We start from the raw sequence: 18,750 nt of genomic DNA, 5'->3' as shown, positions 1-18,750 counted from the left end.
TCCTTACACTTAGAAACAGAAGACTAGAAAGTAGAACTACTTCTCCAAAGCTCAGAGCAAGCAGGCAGCCAGAAACAAAGACAAAAACACTCAGTTCCCTCCACCCAAAGTTGAAAAAATCCGGTTTCCTGATTGGTCCTCTGGTCAGGTGCTTCAGGTGAAAGAGACATTAACCCTTAGCTATCTGTTTATGACAGGAGCACCCTGGGGCAGTAGGCAGGGCCAAAGGAGAGACCCGGCCCCAAAATTGCTGGAGCTTCTAGGGCCACATTGGGGAGGTTCTCAGGCCACAGATGGCGCACACACTGGGATTTTAAGACCCCTGCCCTAGGGTTTATATTATGTTTTCCCCTTCTTCCTTGTGTGGATCACATAGCCCACTCTTCATTCCTTGATTGCTGGGGTGTGAGAGATTAATTTTCAGATCTAAAAATAGCTTCTACAGCTGTTAGTTTTAGGTCGAGGTTGATTGTGTGGCTGAAATCACAAATGTGAAGTGTCTACTCCTGAGCTTTCCATGGCAGACACTGCAAGTTTAAAATAAAAAATTGATGTTTGTTGTCTAGCTAATCTCCTGGTGCATCCTGTTGGCTGAATGCAGAAGCTAAACCTGCAGTGTATACAATTTTTTTATATAAGGCTAGTATAAAACTGTTTTGGCTGACTAATTGAAAACACCCTTTCTCTTTCTGTCCTCTTAATTTCCTTCATCTTAAGAAAATTAGACATATTTCTTTAATCAGCTTTTGTTTGTATTGTAGAAGGGCCTGCAGTTAGATGCATCTTACAAATGGAAAACAATACATAGAAAAAATTAAGTGCACTTTATGATGAACATAAGCAAAATGTTACAATTCTCTTTTACTTGGAACAGTCAAAAATGAGCACGATGGTGGGAAACAAAAAGAAAATAGTTAAAACCAGTGTGAAACTTTCAGTGTAAATGCTTAAAAAAAATAAGTTCAGTGATGGGAAAAATGGCTTGAAATTTCTAGAACTTTTAAATAGACTCTAAAAATAGGTTGAAGAAATGTCACCCACATGGGAAGAGATTACACTACTTATTTTTTATAGAAGGTGTCTAAGTCAGGAGTGTTGGGTTTTGTTTCTGGCTTCATCATTAACTTAGTGAAAAGTGAGTGCTTACCTCACAAGGCTTGATAGGCGGTATGCTTCCAGATGAAAGATTGAATAAAAATGCAAAGTACTATTATTAGCAGAGCCATCTTTGACTTTAAAATTATACAACAATTCACTGCCTTAACTTTGATAAATCATGGGTTTTTTTTTTGGTTTGTTCTTTAAAGGAGGGATCAGATGTCACTTAATACATTTTACTGTGCACAAAGGCATGTAAGCCGCCATGATAGTATATGATGTTTTCACTGCACCTGTCTGTGAACAATTGCTTTTGGGTCCATTCTTTATTTACTCACTCTTCTTTCCAATCCATTTCACCCTTCTTTCCAGGTTAATCTATCCAGAGGGTACAAATAAACCTAAGACAGCACAGCAGAAGAATATATTTTGTTTAGAAACACATCTACCCCGATATAACATGACCTGATATAATGCGGGTTCGCATACAACGCGGTAAAGCTCTGACACACTGCTCTGAGCAGCGTGTTAAGGATGCTGGGCCAGGCCAGGGCCAAGGGGTTTGATAAGGGTCAGAAGGTCTTGGGGGTGGTCAGGGCTCTCCCCTCCCAGGGTCTGGGAGGCAGGAGCTGTGGGAGGGAACTTTTGGGGGCCCCGCAGTCCCAGAGTGGCCTGGGGGATTAGCAGGGGGCCGGGAGCAGCCTGTTCTGCTTCCCTCAGCCCGGCCCCAGCCGTGTCACTCGGGGGAGGGGGTTTGGTGGAAGGGATCCGCCCCTGCACTCACCAGCAGCTGCGGAAGCGGAACAGCCCGGCGAATAGGGGTCGGAGCAGTCAGGAGGTAGGGGGTGGGATCCTGGGGTGATTAGGGATGGGGGTCTCTGGAGGGAGTGGTCAGGGAACAAGGAACGGGGCGGGGCAAAGCAAGTTTGATATAACTTGGTCTCACCTATAACATGGTGAGATTTTTTGTCTCCTGAGGACCGCGTTATATCGGGGTAGAGGTGTATATTCTTATTTCATCCTCAAAGGATTGAACTATAGGGTAGTCATATGTCACATGAAAACATTGGTCTCTTATGTCTGTTTTTGTTATCAGGTTAGCGTATTTGTATTGAACTTTGAACAGGTGTGTACATAATGAGAAACATATAATCTCTACGGTCACTTAATCTTCTGCATACTAGCAAAGTTTACTGATAGAAGCTGGGGTTGCAGGTGGTGTGGAAAACTGGTTTACTTTTATACAAGAGAAGGTGAGAGGAGATCTCTTAATCTGTTGATCACTCACTTTGTGTAATTTGTTTTCTAGACTTGCAAGGGACCTGATACAGCAAAGCACTTAACCAAATGCTTAACCCTGAGCATGTGAGTAGTCCCCTTGACTTCAGTGGGTCTACTCACATGCTTAAGTGCTTTGCTGGATCAGGCACATAGGCAGGAAATCTGAAATGTTTTCTGGAAACCGTGTGTTTCAGGATGAAATTATCCACAAATTAACTTTAATCAAGATGCAGTTCAGTAACTCTGGCTGATTCTGGGGTTGTATATACATATTACTGAAGAAATCCTTTTGTAGTAGATCTCTTATGTTGTTGCTCTGGAAAAGGTAGGAGCTGGTTGAACTTGAACTTAATAACTAGGGTATGTGCTGATATCCTGCTGTGGTCTCTGTAAGGAATCTATGGTTTTCTTAGGTCAGAGGTGGGCAAACTATGGCCCGGGGCCGCGTCTGGCCTGTCAGACCTTTTAAACCTTGAGCTGCTGCCGGGGAGCGGGATTGGGGGATTGCCCCGCTCTGCATGTGCCATGGCTTCCAGAAGCAGCATCATGGCCCTACTCCAGCTATTATGCATAGGGGCAGCCGGGATCTCCACGTGTCCCCGCCCCAAGTACCGGCTCTGCAGCTCCCACGGTCAAGGGGGGACATCCTGCTGCTTCCAGGAGCTGCTTGAGGTAAGCGCCACCTGGAGCCTGCACCCCGACCTCCTCTGGCCCCCCATCCCCCTGCTCCAGCCCTGATCCCCATCCTGCCCTCCGAACCCCTAGATCCCAGCCTGGAGCACCCTTCTCCACCCCAAATTCTGCACCCCCAGCTGGAACTCTCACCCCCTTGCACCCCAACCCCCAGCCCAGAACTCCCTCACCCTGAACTCCTCATTTTTGGCTCCACCCCAGAGCCCATACCCCCAGCCAGAATCCTCAGCCCTTCCCACACCTAACCCCCAATTTTGTGAGCATTCATGGCCTGCCATACAATTTCCATACCCAAATGTGGCCCTCCGGCCAAAAAGTTTGCCCAGCCTTGCCTTAGGTAAGTGTTATTCTCTGGTTGTCCATAAGATGTATAATCAAGAGTAGTGTCAAATCCTTCTCATTTATAGTAATATAATGTCAGAGTGCCTTTGTCGCGCAGAGTGAGGCTGTGGCACTACTGTCATTTTTGTGAGGGGATGTGGAAGTTTCAGCTTACTCCTCGTTTGATTGGATTAGTACTGTGCATTCAAAGCAAAATAACATTTCCTGTAATTTTAATGTCTTGTTTAACTTCTTGTATTTTAAGATTTGGAATGTTAGATTAATAATAGTCAGTGCAAAGCTATTGATTATTTTCCCATTCCTTCCCCAGTAGCTAACTAGTTGCAAATTTTGTTTATGCAGTATTCCGTATTCTTACATATTACTTATGCCAACAGAATTCTAAGTGATTTTTTTTATGTTCTCTAAATATTTGTGGGGTTGTTCTTATAACCCAGGAACGAAAAACTGTAAACCAGAGGTTTACACTTATGAACACAACTTACCGTATATACTCATTCATAAACCGAAATTTTTTAGTAAGAAAGGGAAGCACCAGAGAAGGGGTCAGCTTATGAACGAGTATAGAGAGGGAGAGGTGGTACACAGCCCCTCCCCCCAACAGAGGGAGCAAGGAGAGGCAGCACAGCCAGCAGAGACAGAAGGGAAGAGGCAGGGCCAGAGTTTCTCTGTTTCTGGTCACGCTGCTCTCCCCCGAGCCTCCAAAGCAGCTGCAGCTCTGGGGCTGACAGGCTGCAGCTGTACCGCTTGGCCCTGCGCCCAGAGCAGACTGTGGCCGTGCCATCTGGCCCGCCGGAGCCCACTGGGGCCATGCCGCCCGGCCCAGCCCGCTGTAACATGCTGTGGCCGCGCCACCCAGTTTGGCCTGCCGGAGCAGGCTGCGGCCGCACTGACCAGCCTGTTGGAGTAACTCCAGCCAGGTCAGAAACATCCTCCCCTGACCCTCCCCAGATAAGGTGGGAAGGGATGGGATGGGATGGAGAGAGTGTGGGGGTCTTGGGCTAGGGGTGGAGTCCTGTGAGTGGTGGTCACAGGGGTTACTGCCCTGACTCCCAGCTTCTCCTCTCCAAAAAAAATTTCCCCACCAATTGCTGTCCCGGCCTGTCAGGGTCAGCAACTGGTGCGCTGGGACACTTTTTGTTTACTTAAGTTTACCTCTGTGCCTGCAGACGCTCGAGGTAAACAAACCATCTCGTCCCACCAGCGGCTTATCCTTATGGCCTGGGAGCCAAAGTTTCCTGCCCCCTGAATTATAGGGTCGGCTTATTAAAAGGGTCATAAAAATTTTCCATTTTTACTTATCCGTCTTGGGGGGGAGGGGTAGGCTTATAAACAAACTGGCGTATGATCGAGTATCTACAGTAATCTGTTCCATTTGCTTTTTCCCTTTCAAATGCAGCATTCTTCTTTCAGCTCACAAAATTAGGGGCTGGGGGGCGAGAGGGCTCTGTCTGGGGATGCAGGCTCTGGAGTGGGGCTGGGGATGAGGGGTTGGGGGTGCAGGAGGGTACTCCGCTCTGAGATCTAGGGGTTCAGAGGGCGGGAGGGGGATCAGGGCTAGGGGTGGGGCAAGGGGTTGAGGCATGGGAGAGGGTCAGGCTCTGGGCAGTGCTTACCTCAAGCAGCTCCCCGAAACAGTGACATGTCTTTATTCAGGCCAAATTTGAAGGTGTCCAGTTTGCAAATTAATTCCAGCTCTGCGGTTTCTCTTCTGAAGTCTGTTTTTGAAGGTTTTTTGAAGAATGGCCACTTTTAGTCTGTTATTGAGAGTCCAGGGAGACTGAAGTGCTCTCCTACTGGTTTTTGAAGGTTACAATTCTTGATGTCTGATTTGTGTCCATTTATTCTTTTGCGTAGAGACTGTCCAGTTTGGCCAATGTACATGGCAGAGGGACATTGCTGGCCCATGATGGTATATATCACGTTGGTAGATGTGCATGTGAATGAACTCCTGATGGTGTGGCTGATGTGGGTAGGTCCTTGAATAGATATGCGGGCAGAGTTGGCAATGGAATTTATTTCAGGGATTGGTTCCTGGATTACTGTTTTTGTTGTGTGGGGTGTAGTTGTTGGTGAGTATTTGATTCAGGTTGTGGGGCTGTCTGTAAGTGAGGACTGGCCTGTCTCCCAGGGTCTGTGGGAGTGAGGGATCATCCTCCGGGAAAGGTTGTAGATCCTTGATGATGCACTGGAGAGGTTTTAATTGGGGGCCGAAGGTGATGGCTAGTGACATTCTGTTCCTTTCTTTGTTGAGCCTGTCCTGTAGTAGGTGACTTCTGGGTACCCTTCTGGCTCTGTCAGTCTGTTTCTTCACTTCCCCAGGTGGGTATTATAGTTTTAAGAACGCTTGATAGAGATCTTGTAGGTGTTTGTCTCTGTGTGAGGGATTGGAGCAAAAGCGGCTGTATCTTAGGGCTTGGCTATAGACAATGGATCGTGTGATGTGTTCTGGATGAAAGCTGGAGGCATGTAGGTAAGTATACCTGTCAGTAGGTATAGGGCGGTATAGGGCGATGTTTATGTGACCATCACTTATTTGCACTGTAGTGTTCAGGAAGTGGATCTCTTGTGTGGACTGGTCCAGATTGAAGTTGACAGTGGGGTGAAAATTGTTGAAATCCTGGTGGAATTTGTCAAGGGTCTCCATCCCATGGGTCCAGATTATGGAGATGTCATCAATGTAGTGCAAGTAGAGTAGGGGTGCTAGGGGATGAGAGCTGAGGAAGCATTGTCCTAAGTCAGCCATAAAGATGTTGGCATACTGTGGTGCCATGCGGGTACCCATAGTAGTGCTGCTGACTGTGGTATGTAACTTTAACACTTAAATCAGCCCCTGTACCAGACGACTGTAGCACTGATTTTTAAAACAGGCTCTAGAGTTGATCATGGCAATTTCAGGCTGGCAAGCCTAACATCAGTACCAGGCAAATTAGTTGAACCTAGAGTAAAAAACAGAATTATCGGACACATAGATGAACATGATATATTGGGAAAGAATCAACACAGATTCTGTAAAGGGAAATCATGTCCTACCAATCTATTAGACTTCTTTGAAGGGGACAGGGGTGGTGTGTGTGTGTGTGTGTGTGTGTGTGTGTGTCAACAAACATGGCCAGGGTGATCCTGTGAATATAATGTACTTGGACTTTCAGAAAGCCTTTGACAAGATGCCTCACCAAAGGCACTTTACTTAAGCTAAGTAAGCAATCTTGGGATAAGAGAAGAGTTCCTCTTATGGCTCAGTAACTGGTTAAAAGATAATAAATGGTCAGTTTTCACAGTGGTGAGAGGTAAATAACAGGGTCCCCCAAGGATCTGTACTGGGACCATTGTTATTCAACATAGTCAATATGATCTGGAAAAAAGCGATAAACAGTGAGGTTGTAAAGTCTGGTGATGATTCAAAATTACTCAAGATTGTTAAAACCAAAGTTGATTGCAAAAAGTTACAAAGGGATCTCTCGAAACTGGATAACTGGTCAAGAAAAAGACAGATGAAATTCGGTGTTGATAAATACAAGATAGTGCACATTGGAAAACATAATCCCAACTATACATGCAAAATGTTTAAATTAGCTGTTACCACTCAAAGTGATCTTGGAGTCGTGCAAATTTCTCTGAAAACATCTGGTCAATGTTTAGCAGCAGTCAAAAAGGCTACCAGAATGTTAGGGATCATTAGTAAAAGGATAGATAATAAGACAGAAAATATCATAATGCTACTATAGAAATCCATGGTATGGCCACACCTTGAATAGTGTATGCAGTTCTGGTCTCCCCATCTCAAACGATGTATTAGAAGTGGAAAAAGTACAGAGAAGGACCACAAAAATTATTAAGGGTTTGGAATAGCTTCCATAGATCAGGGATTATAGTTACTGTCACTACTCCCCCTCATAGGAGAAAACGATTCTTTCTAGCCAATAGCCTATTCAATAACTTAGGCCAAGTGTACACTACAAACTTACATCAGTATAATTATGTTGCTCATGGGTATGGATTTGTCGCTCACGGGTGTGGATTTTTCACGCCCTGGAGCGACGCAGTTACATTGACCTAACGCCGATGTAGACAGTGCTGTGTGGATGGGAGGGCATCTCCCGTTGCCATAGCTACTGCCTCTCTTGGAGGTGGATTAACTATGCTCATGGGAGAAGCTCTCCTGTTGACGTAGTAGCGTCGTAACTGAAGTGCTACAGCAGCGCAACTGCAGCTTTTTTAAGTGTAGACCTGCCTTTAGACTTGAATCAAAATGTTTTTGTAGCCTTGCTCACAAGTGGAATTCAGATATCATATTTCTCTCCCTCCCTCTTATTTGGTTCTTTAACTGTAACATCTTAAAAGGTCTCTCTTGAAAACATGTTTTTCTTAAATTTTCTCTAAAGAAGGTGACCTCTTCAAAAGTGAATTTGAGCTGCAAATAACTTAAAGCATGGAATCACATGCATAAATAACTCTCAATCCTCAACAAAGGCTCTAATATGAAGGCCCAATTTCTCAGCTGGGCCATGCCAACAAACATTTTGTGTTTTTCATGTGTGCATGTGGCATTATCTATTTGCTCTGCCTGCTCTTATCTTATGAGCTTGCTGGTTACAAAGCAAAATGAGACCAGCAAACATAGTGGAGGAGCCGTGCGTTAGGCATACACACAGGTACTGCAGTGATGTGTGTTTTTAAATGCCTTGAAAGCTGTGAATGCACCTGCTAATCAAAACAGAGGTTTCAGGTCTAATGTTTAGCCTTCCAGCATGGATTGTATCTGTTTAAATTGTAAATGTCAGCCCCTTTAATGCTGAAAATCACTAACTGGCTAAAATGAGATTGTAATAAATATAGAGGGAATATGTTTTTGTTTGTTGCTGTTGTGTCCTAGTGGATAGACTCTGCAGAACAAGAAGATGGTTAATTTCTAAAGGATTTTTTGGGGTTACTAGAATTATGTAATACTACAATGCTTCTAATAACTTTGTGGGTACATTATATGGCATCAACAAAATGTGTGAGAGAGATTCTTTTTTGACAGTGTTCAACAATTTATATTGTGGTAATTTAGGGGACTATCAAAAGGCAGCATGTATGTTCCACATGTTTATTAGGTACATTAATTTTAGGCTGGAAACCGTTTTTCTGGACTTGTAGTGTGACAGAGCCTTTATCTCTGTGAACTTTAGAACCAGCTGGACTGCAGCCTTATCCTAGTATATCTTAGACTGCTGTCACGTTGACTCCTGGTAAAGTAAATGTGACAACCCTCTGCAAGAATTATGTGGATAAAAGCATACTTGGAAAAATGGCCTTAGAAGAAGAGGGGGGCTCAGGGTACATTTGTTCTTTCATAACACATTAGGAGAAGTACTGTATGGGTTTTTAGGAGGTGGGGAAGCATGTACATACTTGTGCATACTTCTGCACCTTCTTCCTCCTCCTTCCTATATCACATTCCTTTCACTCTCCTGGAGCACTCCTGTGACAGAAGACCCCATGATCATATCTTGAATTTCCAAGGATATTAGCATATGAAACAGATGGGTAGGTAACCCTCAGAGTAATATAAAGCCACAGAAAATACTGAAGAAAACTTGTGAAATAATACATTAAAAGTAAAAATTTAGTTTGCTGGGATATAACAACTTCCAGCTTCACAAAGAACATAATGCTGGATGCTCAGTTTAAGAAGTAACACACACAATTGTGGTTTCAGTTCACTTTTACATGGTGAAAAAGTAAGGCACTGAATTGTTGCCTCGACATCAAAGGGCCTGATCCTGCAAACATACATGAAAGTACTCCCACTGACTTCAGTGGGCTTACTCTTGTGTAATGTATTACACATGCATAAACATTTGCCCTTAGTACTGAAATCTAGCTTTGTGAGCTTTTTTTCAAATGTGGTAAAACCAGCATCATCACCAAGGAAATTATTATTATTATTATTTATTTTATTTTTTGTTACAGAAGTATTAGTGTAGTATTAATTTATCTTTTCCCTCTTTTAAATATCTTTCCTTGCTATCTGTATAAATTCTGCTAAGTTGACTTGAGAAAGCTAGTAAGAAATACAACACTGTATGTGTGTCCTGTTGGCTTGAAACCAGCCCTATCTGTGTCCTGTGCAATCTCGGGGAAGTCAACAGGTGTTTATATGAGATGTAAACTAGGGTAGAATTTATCCACTAATCTTTAGCTATCTGTGTAACCGAAAATGTTTCTGATATTGTAGAGCTATAAAGCAGAAGTTCCTCAGTGAAGTATGGGTGAAAGCAAGAATCTGTTAAACATCACTGCTGCATGACTAAAACATTTAGAACTGCTGCAAGCAATCAGAGTGTTGTGTTGTACTGGCTCTAGGAAGAGCTTGATGCCAATAAGTTTTCCTTGTTTTGACGTTCCCCCACCTGCTATACCAAACTCTTGTTCACCAGAACACAGTTCTTTGCCCATATTTAACCCGCAAGGATGAGGGCCAGATCCTGAGCCACATCAGAAATGAGCTCAGTGCAGATCAGATGTAGGGGGATGCAAAGGTGCTTTAAACTACTTTTATGCTGCTACCTGTCCTGGAGTTGGACCAGCCTTAGACTGCTCCAGTTAGTTCTGTCCAGCTGCCTGTGAACCCAATGGAATGTTCTGATAGCTGGAACACAGCAGTTTCCATCCACATGCCTTTTTTCCTGGACACATCATTTGTGCTAAGAGGTTCAGAAGGGTGGTGTAGAGCTGGTAAGAAAATAAGAATGAACAGACTGAGTCAGACCAGTGGGCCATCTGACCCAGTATCCTGTCTTCTGACACTGGCCAGTACAAGATGCTTCAGAGGGAATCAACAGAACAGTGCAGTTATAATAGCTCTACCCCACCCAGGGATTCCCCTTTTTTTCAGGTTGAATCCTCAGGGAAAGACCAGTTAAGCTACCTGTAAAGCAGCCAGAGCATAAGGGAAAAATTGGGGTCTATGAGTTGGAAGGTTTGGATTCTCCTCCTGGTTCTTCTGAGTTCCTCTATGATAACAGGCAAGTTGCTTAACCACTTTGCCCATCTGTAGCATACAGGTAACTGCCTACCTCATAGGGTATTGTAACTTTCTACTTTGCTGTTTGCAAAGTGCCTTGAACTGTTCAGACGTTACTTTGCAACAAAAATAATAAGATCTATTGTGAGGGAACTAGGTGAATAATACTTAATTGAATTCAGAAGTTATATCATTGTCAATTTTTATTTGTAAAAGTTTTAGATAAGACATAACTTCTGTATTTTCTTGATGTGATTTTTTTTTCATGTATTTCTTCTTGCCCAAAGTCTCATCTCTGTAGTCTGGGATGTAGAGCAGAAAGTGTTTCTCGCAAACATTAGCTGTCATCCTGAATTTGAACTTCACTCATGTTGCAACAGATGGAAGCATCCTGTTTTAATTCAGTGTATTACTCTTTTGTGTAAAAGCATTTCATTTTCACCTGACCACTCGTTTTGCTCCCATCTTCCTGTTTTGATTATGTTTATAAGCTTCTGGATGAGAGAGGATATGAGAGGCAGGGTGGCACATGGCACCAAAATGCTTAATGAGCTACTGAGTGTGGATATATCAGAGCAAAATAATGTGCTAGTAGAGCTAGGATTTTATAGCAAGCTTGGCTCTCCTGTAAACCCTTGAATCTGGAACCTGCTGCTAGACTAGTTACAATTTTCAAAAGTGCCTGAGGGATGTGACTACACAGCAATCAGGAAGAGTAATTACAGCATGTGTAGGCATACCTGAGCTAACTGTATCGCTACTCGACAGCAAGAGCAGTGCAGCTGCAGCAGCCTGAGCTAGCTGCCCAGGTGTATATTCAGCATCCTAGATAGGGATTGTACTGAGTGGCTAGTCCAGTGGTGCTAGAACAATTCGTATAGTGTGGGAGCTGAGTGCCATTAAACTAAACTGTAAACCCTGTATATAATGGCAACTTTAAACCTAGTTCCAGCATCTGTGGGCTAGTCCATGCAGCTGTGGTTACACTGCTATTTTTTAGGCCATGTCTACACTTACTGATCAGTGCAGCAGGGGTTGATTTAGCAGGTCTAGTGAAGATCTGCTAAATCACCTGCAGAGCGCTCTCTGGTACGCCACCGGAATGAGAGGAGTAAGGTAAGTTGACCAGAGAACATCTTCCATCAACACAGAGTGGTGTAGACACTGCAGTAAGGCGACCTGGGCTACGTCAACTCCAGTTACGTTATTCACGTAGCTGAAGTAGCGTAACTTAGGTCGACTTACCCTGGTAGTGTAGACAAGGCCTTAGTGAGCTAGCTCAACCAAAACTAGCTTGGGTATGCCTACACTTGCTGCATTCCCACCTTCTAGTCGTAGTGTAGATACACACTAAGTGACTGTTTCAAAAGTGTCTTGAGCATTTAGGCTCCTAGTCCTGTTGACTTTCAAAACACTCTTAGAATCCTAACTGCCCAGGACAGTTTTGTAAATGGAGACATAAGCATTTTTAAAAACTTTACCTTAGTTTTACCTAAAGACTTGTTAGGTGCAGTGAGGATGGGCATAGATAGCCTGTTGTTCTTTGAAGAGAGATCTGTGGGTCAGGTGCTACTGACCTGTGTGAACTACATCTTAGACTGCATCTCAAAAATCTTGAATTGACAGATGTAAAGAATCAATATTTTTCACCAGATTTCAACGTTTCTAATTTTGAGTCCACCTTTCATTTTCGAACATCCAGTCTCTCAAAGTTTAATGGAATGCTTCAAATATCATATGTATAATTCACACCAAGTTAGAGAAATCTGCATTCCTGAGAGTTTGAATAAATACATTTACATAGAAGTCAGTGTTTTTCAGGAGACTTTGCTGTAATTGGTCTTTTTCTAGATTGTAGCTGTGAGTTGTGGTACTCAAATTATAGGGTCATACATTGCAATTTGTGATATCTTCTTCTCTTTGAGGTTTCAGGTAAATACAGATTAAGCTCAAATGGTAGATCATACTTCTGCATGTTTATTTGATAACCAGAAAGGTATCACCTACATTTTCCCCCCTCTCCTCCCCCCCCCCCCCCAAAAAAAAAGTGTGCACAGCTGTGTTACACACAGAGTTGGGATTAACGTGAATAAGAAGACCTAATCATACAGTTATGTAGCATGCTGTGTCCAGGCTGATTAGATTACACTATGATCTTGGTGAAGCAAAGACACTGCCTATCTGTCACAGGATCTGAAAATAGTGCTTCAGTCTCCTGCTAGCTTGTACTTGGATTTATTTATTTATTGAACTGGTGTGCATAAAATAATGTGAACTCTATAAAATGGATTTCAGATTAGAAACTTTTATTGTAATTCTAATTTGGTTGTCCTTTCCATATAAGGTATAACTTTGCAGTGTTTGATTTTCACTAATTTAGGTTCTGTAAAATGTGCATGAAGATAGACATTTGAAATGTAACTAAACAAAAATTGTAGTTAAGATCCATGATCCACAGGAAGAGTGCAAATTTTGTTTTAGAGAGCTGTTTGTTTCCATAAGAATACAAGTTAAACACTTGCTTTGAAATCCCATGTCCAGGGAAAGTGTTCATGTTGTTGAGCACAAACTGATTTTAAAGCAGAAAAGCAATTCTCCCCCCGCTCCCCTCCTCCAAGCTTTGTCTGACGTCCACATTGGACTTGGACCTTCCCCTTGCATTTCAACATTATTTGTAATCTTGATAAAATCATGGAAAGACTTGTGATGTTCATGAGATGATCTGTTTCTGGACTCTGAAGTCTAACTAGAAAACCTGTGGTGCAGTAAAAAATCAAGTGCATTTTATTTTTGGTGGCTTTATTTCCCCCTCACCCCTCCCTGAAATGGTTTTGCATTGTTTGAAGCTGAAAAATTGAAATAGAGAGCTGGTAATATTATTGTTTAAAAGAATGCAATGAACTTGAAAATCATATTTACTTCTGAAATTTTTGTTCAATGCATGGTATCAAGAAAGACCTATGATTACTATAATAAAGTTAGTAAAACATATTTTTCTTTTTTTTTTCTAGTTTGTTTTATTTGATAGGTTTGTATGGATAGTAAGATTTGCCTTTCCCTATAAAAGTCAATCAGTTCCTGCCTGGTTAAGAAGACCCTTAAATATCAACAGGAGAGTGGGGGTGTGTGTGTGTAGGAAAAAAGGAGTGTTTTAAAGGGAGCTCTATCAGAAACTTAAAAAAAAATCTAAAGACAAAGTTGATTTGATTTTAAAATTCAAATTGTGTCTCTTTTAGAAAGTTCTTTTGTTTGCATGCTTTTATTGGTTCTTTCAGGGGGAAGCACTGTGCAGTTGTTGTATGTTACAAGTATTAAGCGGAGTTCAGCATTTATAAGATAGAAAAAACGCTTGGAAAGCAGCACTATTTGAATAAAAGCAGCAAAGAGTCCTGTGGTACCTTATAGGCTAGTCTATAAGGTGCCACAGGACTCTTTGCTGCTTTTACAGATCCAGACTAACACGGCTACCCCTCTGACATTTGAATAAGTAGCTTTCATCCTTTCTTAAACTTTGTACTCAATCTTCACCAGGTTAATGTACAAGTTTTGGCTAACGTTACATAGTTTTTATAGCACTCGCCGATTAATTATTGAAAGATCTATTTTTGGAGCTTGTTCAGTTAAATTTCAACCTATCCATTGCTGTAGCACCTCAAAAATAGACGTGCTAAAGCATAGTAATGAGGCTACCTCAAAAAGATTATTGATATGCTTTTACGTCAAACTAGGAAATTGTTTTAGCCTGCACTAAATACTTAATATTTTTCTCTCTTGAAGAAACTAGTAAAATACAGGTGTAAAACGTGCACAAATTGCTTATTCTGCGTCACTGATGCGCCTTTGTTTTACTGCCCTGGAATCAGCTGCAGATATGAGAGATCAGAAATCTAGACAACTTTCTTACTTGTGAAACTATAAAGCGCCTTCCGTCCTACCTAAATTAAAAATAGATTGGGGACTAATCTAAATCCCACATAAGTGTATAAGTTTCCATAGAAACTAATGGAAGTTCAGTCAGGCCTCTAATGTATGATATTAATTATGAAAATACAAAATTAATTGAAGAGGGAGACTTCAGATACATATTCTAGTAAATCATCGTTGGAGTTTGTGTATGAACCTGGCTCAGATCTTTTATTTAAAATATAATATATTCTAAGGATTCTTCTTAGTTTTGGCTTCTCAGTACTTTGTTTTTATAATATTTAAACTGTGGCTAACCTGGCTGATCTTGGGAGTGGGTGGTATTTATTATTTTCATTTATTTACTACTTGTGTTCAGTTGGAAACTTGGTTCCTTACAGTTAGTGAACATTATGGAACTGGTAAGCGGAAGAACAGAGTGAAAAGAGGAATTGGCTGTTGTGATCAGTCATTCAGGGACAGAAAAGGGAATTTAATTTGCACAAACTGAGAAACGAGATAAATACCCTTCATTTCCCATGTACGTACATGGCTTCATTTTATGGGTGCATTTCTTGTCTTCTCTAAAAATAACCATATTTCACAAGTCTGACCTTTTATCAGGATTTTCAGAAGTGCTTGGTCTAACTTTTGCCAGTGATTTAAATGGGACCAAGGTGAGGCCTAAACTAAATGCTTTTAAAAATCCCTACACATAGGTTTTTTATCAGGATGAAAAAATTAGTCTCTGGGCTGTTTCTTTCTTTGTTAATCATATGGTCTTCAATATTTTGAAACTTGCAGGTTAGACTGTGCTATGCCGTTGCCCTATAGCTTCCTCTGATGACAGGATGCAGACTCATAGGGTGCTCCTAATTGTGGTGGTGATGTTGGCAAAATACAGAATTTTAAGACCATCTTACAGAATTAGAACCTTTTATGCGGCAACGGGGGAATGCACATTTTAAGTGCTCATCTTTTGTAGTTGGAGGAATTCTGATTTTTTTTCAGATTGTTTTTTCTGTAATAATTGGAGAGCGTTTGGTACTTTCTGTGTGTTATGTTTTCACCTGCAAATTCATGACTCCAGTTCAAACAGATAGCAATAATATGCTAAGACTTGTTTTACTCAGGAGACAATTATGGAATAGAATCTGAGATACAATACATTTGAAACTGTTCTAAATAATGCATGTTTATGTATTCTAACCATAGCTTAGGTTTCAAAGCTTCTGTTAGTCATATATCTATATGGCATAATAAACCAACTAGAAGCGTAAAACCTTGGTCTTCTGATCGGTCTGCCTGGCCCTCTAGTCTCTGGTGCATTTGAACACTTCTCCATTTTACAAGCCAATGTTAGAGAGCTTTGTTATAATTTTGTTCAGTGCTGAATTTGAGGGTCTTAAACGTGAATAGATCTAATAGTGATAAACTGGTTTCAGTGAGAGTTGGTCCTGCTGTAATTAAAACATGTCATTCTCCTTTTGTGTGTGTGTTCAGGTCGTTTGGTGGGTGCCCTGGATGCAGTGCTAGATTCTAATGCACGTGTTGCTCCATTTCGAATTTTACTTCAAGTTCCGGGATCACCAGTTTACTCTGCCATAGCATGTGGTGAGTTATTGAATGGATCAGAAGTTTACTGGGCCATAGCTGCTGGTGAGTTACATACCAATTAAAAAAAATCCCCAAAGCTAAATTCTGAGCATGCTCAGTATCTGCATGTCCAAGAAGCTGAAGGTAACCAAATTTAGTAACCTCGTGTGTGTAAAGGCTACCGGCTGTGACTTGTTTAATAACCAAAATACCTATTGGTTATAATTCAAGGTATTAATAACATAAGGGAATGTATTCTTCTGTTAAGTAAGAAAAAAAATTCTGGCTGTTCTTGCCTTCCTGTTTTTCTGTCTGTTGCAAAATGTGGTCATTCCATTCACATATTTATCATTTCAGATAGTAGCCTGTGCAGGCCACTTGCAGCAGGAAGCTTTTTGTTCTGGTCTTTCATCAACACATGTGTATCAGCAGTTAATTTTTACCTGCAGTTTATTTAAAAAAAAAAAAAATTCCCCTAGCTCTTCTGATCACAATAAAATCTCATGAAAGAGATGATTTTAAAAATATTAAATGTTTTAAAATATCATAGTGCTGGATGACCCTATGGTGAAGAGTAGTGCACTCTGAAGACTTGAGTTTGCTAATCTTTAAACTAATGCTTAATGCAGTGTTTTCCATACTTTTCAAAGCTGAACACCCCTTTAGAAAAATAAACCAATTGTAAATCATAGCAACCCCGCTATGTGGTGTTTAAAGCCTACCAATTTTAATGTATGCATTTTTGTACACTTCCTATGCTCTCCTGGCTAGTCCTTCATTCTTCCTCCTGTTTTAGAAAATGCTGGTGTAGGTTTTCATAACATATTTCCTCTCCTTTTTTTCACGGGTTGAGCAGTGAAATAGTTAACAATGTTGACATAAAATATCACTGGTGGTGTTAGATTTAGTATTCATTGAAATTAGTGGGGCAACTCACACATTAGAGTTGTTGTTTATGGCTTACTGAAAACTCTGGTAGATGTCTCTTCATCAGGTGCACACATTTCACATTTTGAAGATGCATGCGTGTGTGCTCTCCCTTGTACCCCCTTGAGGAAATGCTCCATGCTTTGGAAAACACTGCCCTGTGGATGCCTGTCTGTACCTCAAAACCACTATATGATCTTTCGTGTATTTTGAAGATACGAAACAGGAGCGAAGGGTAGTAGGTCAGGATTGATGTGCATTGTTACATTTGTGTTGGGAAGCTTGCAGAGAGTCTGTTCTCCATGTTATTTTTGGCTATGGTTAGGTGCTATCATTTCCTCATTTTCATAGTTGCTGTTCACTTGGTACTCTTTTTTTAATTTGGAAGGTAAGAACACACCACTAAAGAGAGAATGTTTTGTGAAGAGAATACTTCATGCTCTTAAATATTGCTCTTGTGACAAAGAAAATGAGCTTGGCATTTTAAAATGAAAATCAGTGTTCATCTCAAAGAATGCTTAGGTCCCTTGCTCAGTAGCATGTAGGTAATATTCCTCTCTGGGGTTGATCATTACTCTACTCTATGCTTCAGTCTGCTAGGGCAGCTGTGGTTTTTCACTTCAAGGAGAACCACTTGTTTGACTGGAATGGTTAAGATTTTTTTTGTAGGTTATAGAAGTTTTGGAAAAGCCTTTAACAAATAACTCTTTAAGATCTTGAATTGCCAACCTTCCCCAAATGGATTTCCAAGATGTATCGTTGTAAGTAACAATTAATTTTTCCAAGTCAGTAGAAAATAATTCTGGTTGTGTAGATCAATATTGCATTAATCTATACTATGTGGATTCAGCAGCAGAGGGGGAGCTAACCAGTTTATTGAATTGAATGCAGTGTATATGATTGCCTGCCTTGAGGGCAGGTGGTGTACGTGTGCATTCAGTGCAAGCAGCTCATGGCTATCAGAGACCGAGTACTGTCTCTTGACAGCAGAATGGCAGAGCTGGAGGAGCTTAGGGAGACAGAGATGTACATAGACAAGACTTCCTGGGACACAGTAGAGTGCTCTCGCTCCCAATCTGACGGCTTTTATGGTGTTGCAGAGAATGAAAGTCTCCGGGAAGGAGAGAAAATCAAGCTGAAGTGGAGAGAAACCGTCACATAGTTGGGACCCTCCTTGCAGATGATGCCATGGTATCCTCTTGCACTAAGGATCCCCCTCCAAGGGAGGTGACTTATTAGGAACAGACAGGTAATAGTATTGGGGGATTTGATTATTAGAAATACAGGTAGTTGGGTGTGTGATGCCTGGGAGAACGCCATGGTGAATTGCCTGCCGGGTGCAAAGGTTAGGGATCTCTCAAGACATCTAGATAGACTTATGTGTAGTGCTGGGGAGGAGCTGCTGGTGCTGGATGTAAGTATCAGTGACATAGGGATAGGAGAGAGGTCCTGGAGGCCAAATTTAGGCTGCTACGTAAAGGATTTAAGTCCAGAACCTCCATGGTAGCATTCTCTGAAATGCTTCCAGTTCCATGTTCAGGACAATTAGATAAGCAAAACTGCAGGATCTCAATACATAGATGAGACGATAGTGTAAGGAGGAGGTTTTAGGTTTATTAGGAACTGGAGATCCTTTTGGAAAGGGAGGAGCCTATACAGAAAGGATGGGCTCCATCTAAACTAAAACGGAACGGGATTGCTGTCATGTAAAATTAAGAGTTGTAGAGAGGTTTTTAAACTAAGAGCAGGGGGACAGTCTACAGGTGCAGAAAAGCACATACATCCCTTAGGGGAGCATCTATTAACAGGGATTCTCTCTGTCCTAGTAAAGAGGAGCGGGTAGAAGTTGATAAAGTACAAGTAGGAGCTGAAGAAAAACAGTCAAACGAAAGAGTCCC

General features: G+C 41.6%; 1 protein-coding gene across 3 annotated transcripts in view; it reads left to right on the top strand.

Moving 5' to 3' along the window:
• TBC1D8 (TBC1 domain family member 8) overlaps positions 1-18,750 on the top strand; it is a 78,309-nt gene that overhangs the window by 4,404 nt on the left and 55,155 nt on the right. For 2 of the 3 annotated variants that reach the window (XM_050921734.1, XM_050921717.1), the window contains exon 2: positions 15,833-15,988. In XM_050921734.1, the coding sequence (XP_050777691.1) occupies positions 15,833-15,988 (156 nt within the window). The remainder of the gene's footprint in view (positions 1-15,832; positions 15,989-18,750) is intronic. The other variant, XM_050921725.1, reaches the window with a different exon arrangement.

This window comes from Gopherus flavomarginatus, chromosome 1 (assembly GCF_025201925.1).
Source record: "Gopherus flavomarginatus isolate rGopFla2 chromosome 1, rGopFla2.mat.asm, whole genome shotgun sequence".
In the NCBI taxonomy this organism is placed as follows: Eukaryota; Metazoa; Chordata; order Testudines; family Testudinidae; genus Gopherus; species Gopherus flavomarginatus.
This window is presented reverse-complemented; position numbering and strand designations above follow the sequence as displayed.